At 37.1% G+C, this 21,512-nt stretch overlaps 1 protein-coding gene across 2 annotated transcripts in view; it reads right to left on the bottom strand.

The window, feature by feature from the left end:
* PDZD8 (PDZ domain containing 8) overlaps positions 1 to 21,495 on the bottom strand; it is a 70,738-nt gene extending 49,243 nt beyond the window's left edge. The window contains exon 1 of one of the 2 annotated variants that reach the window (XM_011359250.2): positions 20,612 to 21,495. In XM_011359250.2, coding sequence (XP_011357552.1) covers positions 20,612 to 21,477 — 866 coding nt within the window. In that variant the 5' untranslated portion in view covers positions 21,478 to 21,495. The remainder of the gene's footprint in view (positions 1 to 20,611) is intronic. The other variant, XM_023530102.1, reaches the window with a different exon arrangement.
* Between the last annotated feature and the right edge of the window lie 17 nt (positions 21,496 to 21,512).

The raw sequence follows: 21,512 nt of genomic DNA, 5'->3' as shown, positions 1-21,512 counted from the left end.
AATATAACTGACAGTGACTAGTCCCCTCATGTACCCAGAAGATGCCATGCATATTCCTACTTTCAGGCCTTTCTAGTGCTAAAAAGAACTGACAGGCCACACATGGAGTCACTTTGCTAGGCTCCACCAAGACTTAATACCTACCTTATCCGTAGTTTCAGGAGTGGAATTTTAAACCAATCGACCTGGAATTTTCTGGTCAACACTAGTGAGGTAAGTTGTCTGATGAGACTCCATACCTTCCCTTAAGGGAAAGTGACCTTTCATGAAATATTCCACTCTAAACTTCCCTGTCCTGCCCTCGTTCTGCCTATGAAAACCTTCCATCTTGCACAACTCCTCGTAGCGCCCTTCTATTAGCTGGAGGGGATGCTGTAGATTCATGAATAAAGCCAATCACACTTCTAAATTCACTGGCTGACTTTCTGTTCTTTAATAATAACAAATGGAGGTCTTCCCTACTCCTCAAGGCCAATCCAAATCCTAAACACTTCCTACAACAAGCTGTAGGTCCTAGTCATAGCGGATCACAACACTGCTCTCACTCCTCTTCACTGTGCAGTCACTTAAATTGCTGTGTATATTATGCCTTCCTGAAATCTCAGATGTGACCTGGTCTCGCAACTGTCTTTACCCCTCCCCCACACACTCAGGATTCAAGTATTTGTTGAGCTGATTTATAAAAATCCATCATTAAAAGTGAAATAAACATTTAGAAAATATTAATAGCCCACTACGATTTATACTAAAAGATATTCATAAAGGAGAGAAATCTTGTCTTACGGTTTCCTAATGAACAGGATTAAAAAAAAATTTTGGGGGGGAAGATAAACAGGTACTCAAACAATGCTCAGTGCTTTTCTTCTGCTTCTGAACTAGATGGAAAACAGAAAGCCCTTTCAGTTTTTTAATTTTCACCTGAAATCATTTGATTCAGACAGACTGGCACCAACATTTGAAAGGAAAAAAAATAGGAACTAAGTCTGTCATGTTAATACAATGTTGTCTTAACACACAAGTCTTATGGTTCCTGAAGAATACATAATTGTCACTCTTTAAAAGTTACAAATATCACTATACAGACTAGCAACTTTGAATATAATAATCCAAGTTTGCTATATCACAGCTGCTCTATGAATCAACTTTTCTTGTCAAGTATAAAGTTAATATTCAATAAAAAAATTTTCTCACAGATGTATGACTTCACTGTTATATGAAGCAAAGTCTAATTTGGGTTTATTAATGCTTCTGGGGGGGTTGCTAAAAGTGTTTATGCATAAAATATATTAAATCGGAAAAATGTATTCCATTTTAAAATGACACAACTGAACAGTGAGATAATACTAGTTGTTCAGCAAGCAAATAAATAGAATCCACATATTCACATTCTCTAAGACCAGGTTTTCAAACATTTAAGTCCAAGTCTTTAAAAGTATCCCAAACCCATAAAGGGATCCAGACAGGCAGGCTACTATGTCTTCCTTTTATCTCCCCATCCTACCACATTATCCTTCCTCTGAATTCATTAGCCTTTATCTCCTGTTAACCCATCAACTTAAAAATGTCACTGTTTTGCTCACCCACGTTCCTGGAAAACTAACCTTCTTTAATAAGCTACTTATACTTTCTCCTATAGAAAACTTAGAAAAATTAACCCAGGAAGATCAACTTCTAAGATGACAGCATGAGGACCTGCTCCCCAGTGAAACTGGTGAAAATTATTAAAACAAAAATAGAAACAAAACATTTAAAGTCTCTGAAAAGGTAGACAACAAATGAAGAAACTTCTACCTGAGAAATCCTACAAAAATTTGGTAAGAAAAGTGAGAGCCCGTGGCGTCTGAATGACGTCTGCTCCCTCCAACAAGCTCAGCAAGGAAGATCCCACTCCAGACGGCTGCAGCCAAGCCCCCTAAGCCGGCAGAGGGCTTTCTTCCCGTGAGGAGCAGGACTGAGGAGCAGGACGTCGGTGCTTCTCATCTCAGCTAACCAGTACGGAGACGAAGTTCCCGGCAAGTGCAGTCAAGAGCTGGGAACTCCCTTCTCTGCCCCCACCAGTGGAATGGGGACTCTTCCTTGGATTTAGCACACTGAGAGTACTCGTCCTTGCCTTGGCTCATGACACCGTGGTTCTATGCCAAGAAAGGTTGGCCAAGAGGACGTCGAGCTGCTGTCACTCCCACTCCACCTCTACCTACCACCTAGCTACCGCATAAAAAAGCCTGCCATTCTTTCCACCCCGAGCTCCAGAGATTTTGCTGAGGGGGTAGAAGTAGAGGCAGGCCATAAAACAGCTCCTAATCGCTTCCCAAAGGAACTAACTTCATTTCCAATAGAATATGGAGAAGCTCAAACTTAAGGGCGCTCTCAAGAACAATGGAGGTTGTGGTGAAAGGCAATTGGGAAGAGATTTGTGGTTTTAATAAAGATACAGCCTAGTTTGCAGGAGAGAATCAGGAATAAGACAGCTGGAGGAGCTTTCCTGGGGTCAAAACAAATATCAAACACTGACCTCAGAAACTATTTTTTAAAAGGAGCCAATTTTATTGGATGAGTTTGTAGAAAATTTTATGCCCCAGGGCACTGTTAAAAACAACAGACACAATGTTAGAGACTTAACATGGCAGGGAGTAGACTTCATAAAATAATCCAAGCAATCACAAAACAAACAAATAACTCCAAATAATAAGCCTGGGAGGGAGGTACCAGTATCCAGAGTTGCTACAATATGCTATCTAAACAATCTGCTTTCCAACAAAAATTATGAGGCATGCAAAGAAATAGGATAGCATGACCAACAAAGCAGAGAGAAAAAAGGCAACACAAATGCCAGTGAGAGTGACCAGGTATTGGATTTTCAAAAAAGACTTCAAAACAGCCATTATAAATACGGTTACAAAAAAAATTTAATGAAATTAAAAAAACAAAAAAACCACCAAGTGGGAATTCTGGAATTGAAAAGTACAATCACTGAAATAAAAAAAATCACCAAAGCTCTCAACGGTAGATATGAACTGGCAGAAGAAAATAATTAGTGAATTTGAAGACAGAGTAATACAGGTTATGCGAACTAAAGAACAGTGAGGAAAAAAAAATGAAGAAAATGAACTGAGCTTTAGAGAAATAAGGGATACCATTAAGTACACCAACATACATACAATAGGAGTGCCTGGCGTGAAGGCGCGATGAGGAGGGGAGAGAGGAGGAGTGGAAAAAATATTCAAGGAAATAATATAAGCAGCCAGTAAGCCCCAAAGCTAAAATTATATGACTCCATTCATATGAAAATCCAGACCAAAGAAATTATAGATAGAAAGTATTCCAGTGGTTGCTTAGGGTTGGGGGTAGTAGGTGGGTAAGGAGGATGATAGCTGAAGGGTGAGGTGATAAAAAAGTTCTAAAATTGACTGCGGTGATGGTTGCACATATCTGTGAATACACTAAAAACTACTGAATTGCAAGCTTTAAATAGGTTAATTGTATAGAATATGAATATCTTAATAAGACAGTTTTTAAAAAGACCCAACCCAGTTATCCAGAAATAATTTCTTTTGTCATTGCTTTGATATGTAAATGTCTGGTTAGAATTATCTGATTAAATAAGAAACAAAACCGTATGACAGCCCCATTAAAATAACTTATAGACCCTTTTAAGGCTTATGAAAAAACAAAAAAAGATGTATTGAATGGTTGCCATACCAGGTACTGACGTATAAAGCACTAACAGTAGTCCCCCTCATCCAGTTTTACTTTCCAGTTTCGTTTACCCATGGTTAACTTCTGTCTGAAAATATTAAATGAAAAATTCCAGAAATAAACAACTTATAAGTTTTAAATTGTGCACTGAGTAGGTGAAATCTTGTGCTGTCCTGCTTCTGCCTGGGATGTGAATCACCCCTTTGTCTAGCATTTCCATACCATATACGCTCCCTGCCCGTTATTCTTTTAGTAGCTATCTCAGTTATCAAATCAACTGTGGAGATGTTGCAGTGCTTGCGTTCAAGGCATGTTTATTTTACTTAATAATGGCCCCAAAGTGACGGAGTAGTGAAAAGGTGAAAGTTCTTGACTTAATGAGGAAAGGAAAACAATTGTAAGCCTACGAGAGCTTGCTAAGATCTTGAAATTGTGAAGAAGAAAAAGAAATTTGTGGTAGTTTTGCTGTTATTCCTCAAACTGCGAGTTACTGCCACAATGTGGGATAAGTACTTAGTTAAGATGGACAAGGCATTAAACTTTATCATAGGTCAGTATGTAGAGGAAAAATCAGTATAAATAGGGTCTGGTACTAACCACAGTTTCAGGCATCCAATGGGGGTCTTGGAACTTATCCCCATGGACAAGGAGGAAACTATTGTATTTGCTTACTGAATCCTTACAAGTGGCAAACAAGGCATAGCACACTGTTCATAAGGAAACAGTCTTAGAGGCCTCACGAATACTATACACTGAAGCCAAAACTGGAACCTATATTACCAGGTGGCTTAAAAAACAAATTGATTTTCTCACAGTTCTGGAAGCTGGAAGTCCAAGATCAAGATGTCAAGAGAGCTGGTTTCTAGTGAGGCCTCTCTCCGTGGCTTGTAGACAGCCACCTTCTTGCTTCTCATGGCTTGTTTTCTCTGCACACATCCTCCTGCTATCTTTGCTCTTCTTAAAGAACATCAGTCCTACTAGATTAGGGCTCCATCCTTGTGACCTCATTTAACCTAATTACCTCCTTAAAGGACCTATCTCAAATACAGTTACAGTAAGTACACCAACATACATACAATATATGAATGTGGGGGGGACACAGTCCAGACCATAACAAAACTCAAATGTAACTCCAGAGCCTAGTCTACAGTCCCTGAGGTGGATTTGATTACCATCCTGTTTTCTGATGGTACACAGAAACAGAAATTTAGCTAACTCCTTATCTATCTTAGTAGGCTGTCAATCAATAGTTGTTGAATCATGAACAGCTATATGACATTGTTGGGCAATAATGAACACCATAATTAATTAGTATAGCTAACATTTACTGAATATTTACCATGTAAAAGGAGTTATATTTATTAATTCTCACAACAGTTCTATGACATAGGTGCTATAATTAATCTCCATGCTGTAGATGAGGAAACTGGGACACAGAGAGGTTAAATAACTTGCTCAAAGTTACACAGCTAATAAGTGGTGGAGCCAAGATAAGAATGGCAGTCTGGCTCGAAAATCTGCGTTCCTAATCATTGCCTTTTAAAGGTGTTAAAAATAGAAATAGTTACAAATGGTTGCTTCTAAAGAGTGTGACTTAGAGGAGGAATGTAGAGGGTTTAGAAAGAAGTAACTGCTAATTTTCATTCTAAGTCCTCCTGTTATATTTGATTTTTAAGTTGATTTTTAAATGATGTACATTAACTAAAATGAAAAGACAGACAAATACCAAATGTTGAAGAGGATGTGAAACTGCTAGTGTAGACTATTGTAACTATTTTGAAAACTGTATGGCAATATCTACCAAATCTGAATAGATGTGTAACCAATGACCCACCAATCCTACTCCTAGATACATCCAATAGAAATGTGCACCAATATTCACCAAAAGACATGTATAAGGATATTCATAACAGCATTAATCCAACTGACCGTTAACAATAGAAGGGATAAATTGAGGTACATTCATATAGTGGAATCCTCACAGCAAATATAATGAACAAACTACATCTATACACAGTAACATGGATTAATCTCATAAACATACTATTAAGCCCAAGAAGCTAGAAAAACAATGGATGCATACAGTATGACTCAATTTAAAGTTCCAAAACAGGCAAAACAACAGAAAACCCCCAAAAAGCAATGGTGGTAGAAGTCAGGACAGTAGTTATTCTTAGGCAGATCAGTGACTAGGTAGTGGCTGGGTGGCATATGAGAAACTTCCTAGTTGCCGGTAATATTCTATTGCTTGTTTTGAATGCTGTTATGTTCACTTCATAAAAATTCACTGAATTTTTATGATTAGTGTACTTTTTAAGTGTGAGTTATAAGTTAGTAAAACTTTAAAAGAAAAAACATTTAATTTAAAAATGAGCACTACTTTGGGGACATTTAAAAATATATAATTAAAATTTACATCTACAAGAGAAGTTAAGCCTTTTTCTCATATGTGGATCTGAGAGAATCTTTTTAATGTCTAAAATATGTTTTTGCTCTGGGATGTTTCTTCAAGACTGCTCTTTAAGCACCCTGAATGCCAGCTGGTGACAACTCCATCACATGGCAGCAGAAAAACTGTTTGCAAACACTCTGATCGTTAGAGAAAAAGGCTTTACTACAAATTCAATATAAAAATATTCTAAAGTCTAAATCTACACTTGACTTCAGCATAGGCTTTTGTATCTTTGTCAAAGTAATAAATCTGCTAGAGTTTTCAACACCATAAATGGGAAAGCTTTCTAATAATGAGAGTCAAAAAAGGGCACAGCTACCTCAATGTGTTGCATGCCTTCTTCTATCTCTAGAAATATTCAGGCAGAGGTTGGATGAGGCTTTGTCAAGGAGGGAAGGTGTCGTGAAAAGATCACAAAATTTAGAATCATACGAATATAGATTATTGTCCCAACTCCTAGAGATTTGTTTCAAAATAATCAGTGGAGTGGAGTGGAGGCAGATAAAGATGATCAAAAGTGGCCACAAGTTAATCATCATCTGGCTACGGATAATGGGGATTCACTGAACTATTCTCTTAATTCCTGAGTAATTTAGAAATTATCCACAGTGAAGAATTAGGAGAGGCTTGTTCTGTATATTAAAACGACCTGGGTTCTCTCTTCCTGTTTTCTTTCTCTTCTACAATTTCCTTTGCAACATCAGTTGTTCTCACTGCTTCTGTAAGTTCCATATATTGATGTTTAAAAGTAAATTAAACATTTTTTCTTCAAACTTGTTCCTCCTCTCCTGTTTTCTCTTACTGGCACCAATTTCAGACACTTGGAAATCTGAAGTTACCTTTTACTCCTCCCCTTCGGACAACCAATCAGGTCTACCTCCATTCCCCTCCATCTATGCCAAAGTGTCTCTTCTACTGTTCTCTTTGCCACTGGCCTGGTTCAGGTTTTCACTGATTAGTTAGAATATTGTGATTTCTGATATTGTTTCATCTTCTTAAAAAGACTATTTTTTTTTTAAACCAAATACTTCAATAAAAAGCTACCTCACAGGGATATTACAAAGATTTAGAGTTCACAGATATGAAGCACCTAGTAGAGTTCCTGGAGTGTAATGGGCACACAAATACTGGTTTTCTTCCTTACCTATGATCTATGTTCAACTTTTATCAAATTGGCTTTCTCACTGAATCTCCAAAGATATCACACACTGTCCTGATTCCGTCCCTTTGCTATTCTACTTACACTGTACTTCCATCTCATCCTCCTGCGTCTCAACTGAAAATGTCCCTTACCGGCTCAAGTGCCATTTCATCCCTTCAATAGCTATGCTTACTTGAGAATAGAGAGATCAATCAAAGTTACACATTCAGACACTACAGTCTTATTTCAGGCTCAGGAATACAAACAACACTACATCCTGCCTAAGGAAGAAAGTAGAACAAGCAGCTATAAACAGGCAATTGGGAGCTCTGTGTGGTTTTTGCCTTTTAGTCTGACAGTCTTGGCTCTCTCACATTAGGAATTAGCAAACGTAAGTGTGCTCCAAATTCTCCTAAACCAAATATATAAACCAGATATATCAGGAGTGATCATTTTCAAAATGTTTCTTTGTTTATTGTTCTTCAAAGGTTATCTCAATATTCCTTTAAATAATGAATTCCGCTGCTGCATTTACATATCATTACAAAACCTCAATTAGCCATAATTTTATGGTGCGTGTTATTATGTAAGTATGGTATGCTAATACAAAACTAGATATATGGTAGAAATAAAACAAAGTATAAGTGGTTCGAAATACTCTTAATTTTCTATATGTACTGGTAAACCATGAACCAAACTTTCAAATTTTTAATTTTACTTGTTAATTCAATTGACATTATATCGAAAAGGGATTTCATTCATACTCCAAGCTCCATGCTTACTAAGGTTAGTGCTGCCATATTATTTCTCCTATCACACTTTCTATTTATCTATTTTAAGGCTGGTCTCCTAGAGACATCTTAAACAGCAAATGCCTTCCTTTCTACAAGGAATTATTTCAAGACTCAGCATTCACCATGTTTGACGTTCAAGGTCATAGCTGTTAGTCTTCCTCAGACTTTAGATTCCACATGGCCATGATTTCAGTCACATTAGTAGATTCTTTAAAAATTGTGTTCTTTGTGAGGATATCAACTTGCAAGTGCACGGAAACAAATTAACCTACCCTAGGTATCACCTTTCTACCTGTGTCATTAAGCTTTATACCCAAGGCTTATATTAAATGGAATATATTAAGAAACTGACCTATGGAAACCCATGGAGAACTGTTCTGTTTATAGAATTCCTTTGTGTGCACTATGCTGACAAAGTTCATACTTGGGAAAATTATTTTAATTTCTGTACTCCTAGGGAGTACTCCAAAATAGTTATGATACTAATAAGAACAAGGAAAACAAATATTGTTACTATGCCCCCCAACTCGTCCATATACCCTCTACCTAATCGATGATCACATTAATCCAAATTCCTAATTGTGCACAGAATAATCAGTAAGTACAATGCTTCACAATTTTGTGAAGTGGTTTTCTATATATGCTGAACAAGACTGAATACTAGAGGCTGCAGGTCCCTCATAATAGAACTCAATAGCTGGTGACTCAAAGGCAAGTCAATGTTAACGGATATCCTGTACACTAGAGATAAAGTATCAAATGAGATGAGTTGCACAGGGAAACAAACTAATTCTCTTGACAGTGTCTGATAAATCTCATATCTTTTTACGTTCATCACAACCCATAATATGACGGTCCCTTACCATAGCCTATGACCGATTAAATTAAAATTCTCACCTTTCACAAAGCTTCAAAAAAAAGTGGGCGAACAGAACCCTGAGAACTGTCCTCAAGTCCAAACTCCTTCTATTTCTCTTTAACCACCCCAAAAACATGCCTTTAAATAGGAGATATAAAAATTACTGTCTATGTTTCTAGCATATCTGTAAATTACATATTTTCATATACATCCTTGATTCTCATGACTCACGACAATGTATAGCCTTTTAAGTCTTATTTCACATATGGAGAAACTAAGGAAGAAGTTCATGTGGCTTTCTGTGATCACATAGCAAATGGTACAGTCAAAACTGCAACAGATCCATTCAACCCTGCGCTCCTTTCAACACGAGAGCGTACCAGCAGTACTATAAATCAACTGAAAATAATGTATGTAGCTAATATTTATTAAAGCTGACTAGGAAAGTGAGGTAATAGGGCACCTTCTTTACATATGGTAAAAAAATAAAATAAAAAGCAAACTTTTAGACCAACAGTTCTCAAAAATTCTGTTCACAGGATCCCTTTATATTTTTAGAAAGGATTTGGACTCCAAAGAGCTGTTGTGTATGTGGGTTATATCTACTGATATTTAAATTAGAATTCTATTTATATTTAAAATGACATTAGAAATTAAAATTAACGCTTACAAACAAAAGAATACACAAGCTTACATTCCATTAGCCATCAGGGTGATAATGTCATCACATTGTGAAGCTCCTGGAAAACTCCACTGTAGGACATTCTGTCTCATGTAAGACAATGAGAGCGGAAAGAGGCAGATAACATTTTTGTATTACTATGCGAATAGTTTCAACTTGGTAGACACCCCCCACTCTACCTCCGTGCAGATCCAAAAGAATCTCCAAACCACACTTTACACTTTGAAAACCACTGAGGGTAGATAGATAGTAAATAACAACCCTTAGTTATGGCAATTCTTCTAAAGTTTTAAGTTGTAACCTATTAACTTACTTTAAGTACATTGTTTTTCCCTATTAAAAAAAAATCTGAAGGAACGAAAGACTTATTTATTCCCTCTCAGCACTAATTTTCTTTGTAGTGCACAGTTTCCTGGACAAAGATGTATCAAACATTTACTGAGTAAACTGAATCCTTTCTGAAGTCTAGTGGATGGAGGAAGAGAAAACATCTTAAGGCAAAATTATTACCTCCCTACTATGGTAAAGACATGAACAACAAAATATATAATAGAGGTCTGATCTTCTCAAGTCAGTTAGATATATCAAACAGACAAAAAGGTCCATTCCAGATATGAAATAAGAAAGAGCAAAAGATCTGAACAAGAGAAACAAGAGAAGAGTTAATATTTTAACTGTCCAGCTTTCTCATTTTTTCTAGCCAGATAAAAGTAGCAAAGCTTCCTCTGAAGTATAAATGATTTTAATATTGTGTCTCTTTCATTCTCTTAGTTCATTAATTACCTGAAGATGGAACTTATTAGATAAAAATATTTTTTAGATGATTTGTACTTGTATATGAGAAAAATCCCTATATTAATTTAGACCTATGCAAAAATAACAGAGAAATGAATAAAGCCTTACATTTACATAATTCTTTTCTCTAAAAACTTGAACTTTAGATATTTATTTCAGTCTCAAAAATAACAAGTTGCATGATTTGCCCAAGGATATACTAAATCAACAAATCAACAGTAATTTCAGAAATTCCTCATCATGTAATTCTACTGTTTCAGGGCAAAAGGCTGAATTTCTTTCAAGAAAAACCTTAAAAAAGCACAGAGAATATCCAAGGCTCCACCAATTATTACCATAGAGTCTGGTCTAATAAATGCTTGTTGACTGACATGAATCTTGGAATAACTGAGTCCAAATTCTAACTTCACAGTACTAAAAAATTAAAATATTTTGAGTAATTTATTCAAATATTTTAAGTAAGCAATTTGCTAAAAAATGGCCTATAATTTAGATAAATTGTATTCATGTGCTTTACTGTGAACTGAAACTGTCACAAATTTTCTCCTACTTCACTAATCTTAAAAAATTTGAACTAAATTCAAATTATCCACCACTCCGGCATTAGTTTAAAAAAAAAAAAGACATATTTTGCTATGAACGTATTTTAAATTCTTCCACATCGAGTTTGCAATTCTAGTCCTCATTAAAATCTAAAGTTAAATGCTGAGAACTAATAACTTTTCCAAATATTAAAATAGACCAGATATCACCTACCCTAAATTTTCCAGAAAATAATCTTATACTTAGTAATGGTGAGAATAAAATAAGATTTTCAACGCATTATAAAAATAATTATCTGACAATGAAATTGGTTATAATAGAATGGCTCTTACTTCAGCCACAGCAAGTTTCACAGAACTAAAAGTTATGAATTATTTACTTGCTTGACCAAATGACTAAGGTAGCAAGACTGTAGTCAGCAATCATGATCATCCTTAGTAATAAGTGTGAGTTTAATCTAGTATTCATGAGACTATCGTGTGCAAGTTGGCATACAACACAAACGTGAGGTGCACTGTTTAGTAGATATTGATATCTGCATAAAATAGTTCTATCTAAGAACGGAATACAGTCATTTTTCAAAATTTAGATTCTTGTAGCCAGCTACTAAACAGAAATTATATCTCCTTATTATTGCTACTTAAGATTTTACAGCAAAAAGAATAGATGTCACTTATAACTGCAGATTATACAGGTAGGATAGGGAGTTGATCCTAGGAGAAACACCATTTCTAAACATACTTAAGGCCACAAATACCTGTTTTACAGGCTTGTACCTTACCAAGAAACCTAGTAAACAAAGCAGGTACTTATTACAAAAGAATAAACCCAACTAAAATATTTTACTGTGCTAATCACAGCATTTTTGTTTTTAAGTACATACTAATAAGAACTAATTATGCTAGAGAGTGGGAAACTTTATAGCTCTTTTACCAATGTAATGCAAATCAAAGCACAGACATTTCAGTATTCCACCCACATCAGTCCCACTCTCCCTGTAAAATATGAAGAATTCATGGGCATGAATACCCAATGTGTGATTAGAGAAGAAAGAAATACATGTTCCAAAGCACTCTGCTGATTTCATAATATTGGTAATTATGCCCAACCAGTGCAAATAAATTTTATTGTTATTCTATATCAGTCCAAAGAAAGTAAAACCTACAATTTATCAATATTGGCCTTTCCTAAGAATGTGGAATTAAAAACCAAGGCTTCTGGAGTGTCTTGCAAACACATTTGTTTTGTTTCTGCTTGTGTGTGGAAATGAGAGGAGGAGAGTTCATAAGGCGCCTCATAGGACCTGAAGTCAACACTGTGAAATGCTGAGGAGATCAATCAGCATAATTGCTCTGTGTGTGTGTGTGTGTGTGTGTGTGTGTGTGTGTGTGTTTGTTTAGGGGGAGGAGCACTCTTCTTCAATACTGATTTTACAATGAGAATTGGATTAAATATCACCAGCCTGTGTTTCTGACAACCTTCAACCATTAAAAAAAAAAAAAAGGTTAAGATATGTTCCATATAGTTTAAGAAATTCAAAGAATACAGGTATTCTTTAATTCAAAATCTCAGCATTTCAGTTACATGGCTGAGTTCACTTTGTGAAAGTTTATCAAGCATACCCTTAGGATTTGGGCAGTTTCTGTATACAGCCACGCAAACACACACGTACATACATACGCACACACATTGATAAAAAGTTCGTGCAAAATAAATTCAGGCATTTAAAGGACTAACGTGCTTTTTATATAGGATAGTCGAAAGGTGACATTTAAGCAGAGACCTGAAAAGTGATGGGGTGAACTCCTTGGCTCTCTGTGGGAAAAACACTCCTGAAGAACAAGTAGCAAAGGCCTTGTGATGGGCACATGCTTGGAGTATGAGAACAGCCAGGAGGCCAGAACAGTCTAAGTGAGAGGAAGAGTTATAGAAGACAACTCCAGAGCTAGAGAGAATGGCCAGGAGTGGAGTAAAGCAGTGAATGAGTTAGACCCATACACACTGCCTGGAGGGATGTCCACATTACACATACAAACCAATTTGCAGGGTCACATTTATATTCTACTCTTCCATTTTATTATGAAGGAGAAAGAGAGGGGAGAGGAAGAGGGAGAGGGAGAGAGAGGCACCTCCCCAGTAAATGAGACCTGTACATATGTGTTTCAGCATATAGTTAAGTGCACATCTCAAACTTAACATTTTCAGGGGTATGAAATTAAAAGGGAGAGGAATAGATTTTTAACTTCTTTTTGATCCTAAAAACTATTTGAATATCTGCAAAAACCTAGCCCCACTCCCAAAAAAAAAGAAAGAAAGAAAAACGACTAAAAAACTTCAGAAGAAAAAAGTCTAGTATCCATACAAAGATGTAGGTAAAAAAATGTTTACAGTATCATTATTTATATTAGTGAGAAACTGAACAACAACAAAAAACCCAACAAGGAATCAGTTAACTTATGGTACATCTGATCAACGTAATTCTAAGCATCTGTTAAAACAATGAAGAAGGTATATTTAGAAAACCCAAGATACAGAAATCAAAAAGAAAAAAAAGGCAAGCTACTAACAGTACCAACTATGACTCTTTTTTTATAAATTAGAATGCTTTTAGAAAAAAATATGGAAGAATCGTCCTCAAATTTAATAGTTTTCTTTAAAGATATTACAGGAGAATTTTCATTTTGATATTTCATAGTTTTTAACTAAATTTTTATAATGAGCTTATCACTCATTTGAAAGGGAGAAAATTTGAATGTGTCACCTAGCAAATGTCTGACATATATCTAGTAAAATGTCTGACAAATGTAGGATAATCAATAAATGTGTATTTTCAATTGGTTACTAAAGGAAAGATACATTTATTCAGTAGGTATCATATGTGACATTTATTACATCCAATTAGGTATTATTCCCACTTCCATTTTACAGATACAGACAATGAGACTAAGGGAAGATAAGACCTTTTGCCCAAGGTCTCTGGCTCAGTATAGTGCTGAAGTCAGGTATACATTACTCCAAAGCTCTGTCTCCTGGAAGACAACTTAAGTGCTTCTCTATACCCTCAACTCAAAAGAATGAAATCATTCCCTAGTACTGGCAGTTTTTATTTAGCACCTGCTGTTGTACTCATCTGAAGGTAAATAATTAACACTTATACTTCATTCTTCCCTAGTACAAATAAAGTATGTGGTTTTATGCCAGTCTTAGCGATGTGGTAAGAGAGATTTTGAACTACTCTGTAAAACTTCTAATAACCAGGTGGTTGCTTTATGACTTTCCAATGAAGCGTGATGTGCTCTGATGCCATGCCAAAAGTGGGGTTAGGTCCTGTGACTTTCGGAAGGAATAAAGGGATTTACTAGCACTTGTTTTCCTGGTGACATTGTTCTGTGAAACTGGAGCATGTGATGAGAAGAAATGCTGGGTCAGTATTTAACTTCTAAACAAGGTATTTTTAGTGGTAGAAACTCTAACTTGAAATGTCAGATGTTCTTATTGAACAACTGATTCAAAATGTCTCAGCCTGCTACAAGGAATCTTAAAAGGGAGAGAGGTTGCACTTTCTTGGATAAAATTATGAAGTGCTTAATGTTTATTTTAGCATGTTAGTTTTAGTTATATTTATGGCAACAAAGTTGCATCCTTCTGTCTGTGTTTACTATCCAACCTGGAGTCTATGGACCCTAGACAGATTTTGACTGGACTATAAATTTCATGAAATTGAATGAAAACTTGTTTATGCATTTTTCTGCAGAGTATGTATGCAGTTTTCATTAGCTTTCCAAAAAGATAGTACCCTCAAAAAAAAGTCTGAAAGTGCCTTTTGACGTATATGCATATGTGTTCCCCTTTTTTGTAGGCATTTAAGCATAGTTTTTCATTTTTTAGATTTTTTTAAGAGTTTAGAGTAGGGATTAATAAACTTTTTTTTTTTTAAATAAAGGTCCAGATAGTAAATATTTTAGAATTTGTGGGTGTGTGTGGTCTGTTGCAGTCTTCTTTTTCCTTTTTTGAACAACTTCACATGTAAAACATAACTGTAAAAACAATTCTTAACTTATAGGCCTAATATTGACTTGTTTGCAAACCCCTGGCTAAGAGTAACAGTTGGTTTATCTCTGCAGAAATAACATGGAATAGACTTTGGAAGTCCAGGAATTTTTTTTTTAAGAATTTGAGAAAGTCACTAACACCACTAAGTCTCAAGTTTCCATATCTGCAAAAATGAGATACCAACCTCTCCCACACAGCAGTTTTAACTATTTAAGTTAGATAGCAAGTGTATGGGACTGCCCACACAATACCTGACATATAGCTAGCAAAGTGATTTTATCATCCTGCCTCTGTATCATCTAATAGATCATTAGTAACATTTGTAAATCAAAATTAACTGTTTGATTAGGCATGCTCCTCCAATACAATCAACTTTATGTTGATCTGCTTTCGCTATTTCCAGGAACAAACTGGGGCTTTCCCAGAAAGCCAACAGACGTGTACATTACTGATTAGAATCTAAGTCTTCTCATAATTACTCTTCTCCCTTCAATGTGCAAATCAAATTTCTAGAGCAAAGATTTAATTTATCAATTCATTATTTTCTATCAAATTATTTAAATGCCTAAATCACAATAATTCAAAGTAGCTTTAAGAAAACTCGTCTTGCAAAAAGTAAAACCAGCATTAAACTAGAGTATCTTTAGGTGTACTAGGGAACTTAAAGTCACAAAATATTATACAACACACAATAATTAGGTGTTCGCCTTAGCAAACTGATCTCTCCTCTTCTCGTTCCTCATAAAACTGAAGGTCTTAAATATATCCAGATGTCATTACAATGAGCTTTAATTGTTGTTTGTTTTCCTTAGAAATACTCACCGCCTTGACAGCATGAACTATGTTACAACCATTTTTATCACCTTCACATTACCCACCCCAACGCTAAGTATTGGTCGTCTTCAGGAAGTAGTTACTGAAAATAAATTACTTTCGAAAACAATTATTTATCTCTAAGACAATGGTCTTTCGATTCCATTTATATAGATATTCATCTGAGCAGTAGCACGAGAGAAAGCACAACAGATAAAAAGTTAGCTACTACTACATCATTACGCCAGAATAGCTAGAGTGATAACACTAATGTTCTTGTCTCTGGTCTCCCAAAGTATCAAAGGTTAGGTTTCCTAACATTAGTAAACAAAACTATGATTCCTACAATCACTAAGGAATTGCAGTAACTTTTTAAAAGTATATTCTAGCCTAAGTAAAGACATCTTTTAAAAGCTGTCCATATATAGAAAGAAAAGTATGAAAAAGTCAATACATACAGTATATTACACTTAACTTTACAAATAATTTTGTCAGCTTGCAGCAAATGTACTTTGAAAGTTTTTAAGACATGGATCAAAACCACCTTTACTTCATATAATCAGTAAAATAAAAAAGCAATAATTAACATTAAATGTTTTTCCTCCTCATCTCAGAAGACCGAGGAAGAAATAATTTAATTGTAAACCACATTAATAAAATAAGAGGCTTTCCAGACCAAGCCTAATTTAGTTCTCTGAAATTAATGGTGTGTTTAGAGAAGATATAGATAAATACAAAGATGAAAAAAGCTCTAACTAAATACAGCCGTGTCCTTGCCTTTAGTGGGGACAGTGGCCCTCCTCAATTTCCAGTTACCAAGAATATTTGAAAATTTCCACAAATATATATTAGAACGTTTTTCAGGAGTAAAAAAACAGTTACTGTAAAAATAGTCATGTTCAGAATACATTCCATGAACTTGAAAAGTGACATTTCCTCCAAATATTGGTTCCTTACTCATTCATTAAATTCAAATAATGTCAATACGTAGATGCCCGCTCCTGTACTTGGAGACCAGAGAAGTGAAAAGCAGCCATTATCTACTTTACTATCACTATACTACAGAGAAATAGAAAATGCTTCAAGAGATTTATAAAAAATTCTGGCAGAATTAAAAAAAATTCAACATGTCTTTCATAAAATAAAATTGCTCAATGAAAGTCCTTTTAAAGATATAATGTTTAAAAGGGGTAAAAATTATCATTCTCTACTATCTAGCTATTAATTCCCATTTTCACTGATTAGAAACAATAATGTTCCCCATTAAGTAAGGGTCTCAAATTCACATGAAGGCAGGTCAGGCAACAACCATTAGTTAAGTGTAGCAAGTAAGTGGGAACTATAAACTACATACAAGGGCTTCGTGCAGGTGCTACTGGACTCCATTTCCCCATCCTATTATTGCTACAGAATGCAGCCCTGGTGATACAAAGTCTTCCAATTTTTCCTAAGAGAAGCCAGAAATCCAAACTGTGCAAAATCTTCCATTTTTAAATGTTGGCAAATAAGAAACAAACTAACAAAAAAATACAATGCAGGCCAAATAAAAAGTACTTGCAAACTGAGTTTGGCCTTACAGTATGCTACCAGTGCTAGCTACACAGCAATACCCTAGGAGCAGAAGCCTCAGTAAGAACCTCAAATATTCAACTCCTAGACCCTAAACTCCCAAGACTATTTATTATACTCAGATTTCATGATGGATTCTTCATGTAGTCAAGAACATTAGTGGTAATTTTTCTCTTGAAGACTAATTTTGGGGTTAATTTTTTTAAAAAATACTACATTTCAGGAAAAAAATAAAACAACTAACATTGAGGTGGCTAGATTTAGAATTCCATTATTAAAGTTAGAATTATAATATGTAGAAAATGTATACATATTAAAGCTCATTTAAAAAATATTATAATGTTTTACAAACTGTGTTAGTTGGGTAAAATGAAGTGTCAATCAGCTGGGTCCTTAGAAAGCACTCACTTGAGATTCTTAGCATCTCTAGAAGAAACATCAGGAACTGGCAGTCCTGATGAGCCACCTTCACATGAAAATGGTAAAATAAATAAAGGAAGGAAGAAGTGACAACAATGTTAATTGGCAAGATACTTCTGTTACATAGGTGCCAAAGGATAGGAAGACTCGATACAATTTTCTTTACTGCTTTAGCTCTACTAAGTAGATTAGATGGCTAAAAAGGATAAACTAGCAAGACCTTCTATTTGGAAACAAATTTACTGTATTAAAAAAGAAATGCTATGTGAGTCAGTAACCAAAGATTTAATCCCTTAACAACAAGGCAGTTTAAGAAAAAGTTTAAGGAAAAGGCAGCCTGGCTTTATTAGAGCTGGATTTCACAATTTGACAGCTGTGTGACTTGAACCACTCTGAGCACCATTCCTTTATCTATAAAAAAGGCTAACTATTAGCTACTTTAATTCTCATTAGAATTGTGATACATCTTAAAAGTGTTTTAATTCATTCTCTTAGCTGAAACTTGAATCTGCGCCACTTTAGTAGTTAAAAACACTTCTGGTTGAACAGCTACACAGACAAGAAAACTCAACCCTTGCTTAAATCAGTCTTTTTCATCATCTCACTTGTTTTCTTTTACTAAACTAAAATCACCTTCTTAGTTACTTCTACCCAATCAATCACTTTCTAGTTTAAATATTGGTAAAGATGGCTAACTCGATTCTCACTAAACTCTAAGCTCTGCAAGGATTAAAGTTGCTCAGTATGAAAGACCCAGTACCTAGAATACTAAGCACATAGTGGTTGTATGATAAATATTTGCAGACTGAGTGATACATTCTGTGCAGTATTTATTGGTTGACTACTGAAAGGCCTTCTAATATAAAAAGCATAAATGTGTACATTTCTGGAGGTGATCATTTAATGTTTAAGGTTTAAAAGTCGAAATACCATACTAACCCAAGCACAAGCTATGTTTTTTAAAAATCCTTTGGATATAGTAAGTGAAAGCATTTTGCTATATTTTAAATGGTGATGCTATTCGATGATACAGATGATAAAGTTCCTTCAAAGCAATAAACCTATTACTGGCTCCATAACTCTTATTCATAATTTCCTTCAGATTTAACTGAATTCCAAGTCTGAATAAAAAACAAAAAACAAAAAACAACCTCTCAAAATGATATGCAACCTCACTGCCATTGGCTATTCTGCAAATAACCTCCCAATAATAACAACTCAGTCAAATGTTATCTGAAATTTACCCAGAAAATATCAGAATCGAAATTGCCACAGACTATTAAAATCTGTAACAACTTTTCACATGACTTTCTTAGCAATATGCTGCTATAAATCTCTCACTGCTTACTAGAACTCACTTATAATTTAGTCACTTAAATTCCAAAGCTCAAAGAACTGGTTCCATAAAGTATGTTCTACTTCACAGAACAGGAAATCAAACACAGTGAGCATCCAGTCCACTATTCTCTGCAAATAAATCTATGGAAGCATTTCCATTCTAAAGCAAATCTCTCCTGCCACCTGACAGTTTTAAGCTGTCACTCTGGGCTATTAGCTTAAACAAAACATAATTAGTAAGGTAAATCTGCCACATACACAAGTCAGTAATCCATCTCAAATCCAAACATAAAATATTTCTGGATTATCTGGGTCACTGATGCTTGAGACTGTGATAGAAAATTAGTGATCTAGAAATAGGCAACTTCCACTAAAGGGCACTGGGTAAGGCAAATACCAGATTGATATAATTTTATAATAAAGGACAAAACCAAAAAGGTCAAACATTTTAATGAACACAAAGTAAGACTGAAGGTGATATTAAAAATTCATGTTTAGAAGAAATAGCCATGTATGACCATTTCCACTCCAATAACAACAAGCCTTCCCCAGACCCAAGTCTCGTTTTACAAAACTTCCTTTCTTCTTCCACTTCTTCTATATTTAAAACAAAAACAAAAAACAAAAAAGCAAAAAAACTTGAAAATGAATCAAACACTATATCACATAAAATTAAACCACCAAATACAAGACAGCTTTTAAAAATTAAAATCACTACCTATCATTAAAATTCTACCTGCAGGGTGATTTCAGGTACTGTGTGAAGAACTTACAGCCATAGAGAGCTGACACACGAGGGGCAGAGTCTGGGTGGGTCTGTGCTACCCAACCTATGCTGAAAGGGCAGATGACGTTGACATAAAATGTACACAGAACTACAGTATGCACAGGCTCCCAACTCCTTTCCAATGTGCCATGGAAACGTATTCCTTTACAACAGACACTCTCTCTTCCTGAAAGTTGTCATAGCAAAAACGACCTGCAGTTGTAAAATATAACGGCCCTGGCCTTACCGGCACATTCTTCCTGCCTGTACTTTGTGTCCAGGAACAATTTCTCAACGTGGCCAGGGTGATGCTGCAAAGTGCTCTCAGTGCAGCAACCACATATAGGAGGAAGAGTTTCTCAACAGCCCCAGAGCGGACCCTGGGGATGCGGGTGGATTTCCCTTCTATTTTCGGCGTGCTGCTTCCACCCATGCTGACAGCAGCCTGCGTGCCCGAGAACGTGCCAAAAGGTTTCTAGCTCACGTTAACGCCCTTTGGGAGCAAAGGTGTGCACTCCTGGCCGTTATCCCGGGCCCTATCCAGGGTTGGGAAGATCCCTAGAAAGGCAGGGGCCGGGGAGAAGCCTTTGTCCTTCCCACGCCACAAGGCAGCAGCCTCCCGCCAGGCCCAGACTCCCAGCAGCCAGGTCCCCGCACCTGTGGGATACCTCTCCCCCACCCGCCTCTCACCTGATCTTGTAACTCGGAAGGGTGTGCTTGCGCTTGATGATTTTCTTGAGCTGGTTGACGATGATGGAGGTGAGCTGGGGCATGGGCCGCCCTTCGAACTGGGAACGCACCTCGAAGTCGATCAGCGGGTCCTCCACGAAGGAGAAGAACCAGTGGGTGAAGGGCACGCGCGTGAGGACGAAGCGCAGCCTCCCCACCACTCGGGACAACTTGACGAACAGGTAGGCGGACTTGCCGAAGACTAAGTCCACGTCGATGGCCAGGTGGAAGCCCCCGTTGTACTCCACCTCTGCCTCGAAGGCCAGCTCCTCGGGGCAGGTGGCGGGCAGCGCCTCCCCCTCGGGGCCGTCGGGCTCCCCGCTGGCCGAGGGCACCACGGGCCGGACGAGCCGGATGGTCTTGATGAAGGGCACTGTTTCGCCCAGGAACACGTCCCGCAGGCTCAGCCCCTCCAGCAGGCGCCCGGCCGTCTTGGTCTGCAGCAGCTCCTCGAACTCCACCTTGATCTTCTTGGTGACCCAGCGGCGGGCCAGCGCGGTGTCCCGCAGCTCCCGGAACAGGAACAGGATGGTGGCGTTGAGGAAGTAGCAGGTCTCCCGCGTCGGCGGGGCGGGGGTCTCCGGGGTCGGGGTCGCGCCGCCCTCGGGGGGCCCGCCCGAGGGCTCCTCAGTCCCGCCGGCGCCATAAAGATACTCCCTGAGGGCCAGGCCCGGCACCGGCTTGATGTAGCGGAAGCCGTCGCCCGCGCGGGCGGCCTCGTCCGGCGGCGGCTCGGGCTGTTTGCGGTAAAGCAGCAAGAACTGGGTTAGGAGCGTGAGGAAGGAGCCCAGCACGGCCGACACCAGGATCATGAGCAGCAGCCCCATACCGCCACCGCCACCGCCGCCGCCGCCGCCTCCGC

The sequence above is a fragment of the Pteropus vampyrus genome, unplaced genomic scaffold, assembly GCF_000151845.1.
Source record: "Pteropus vampyrus isolate Shadow unplaced genomic scaffold, Pvam_2.0 Scaffold46, whole genome shotgun sequence".
Lineage (NCBI taxonomy): Eukaryota > Metazoa > Chordata > Mammalia > Chiroptera > Pteropodidae > Pteropus > Pteropus vampyrus.
This window is presented reverse-complemented; position numbering and strand designations above follow the sequence as displayed.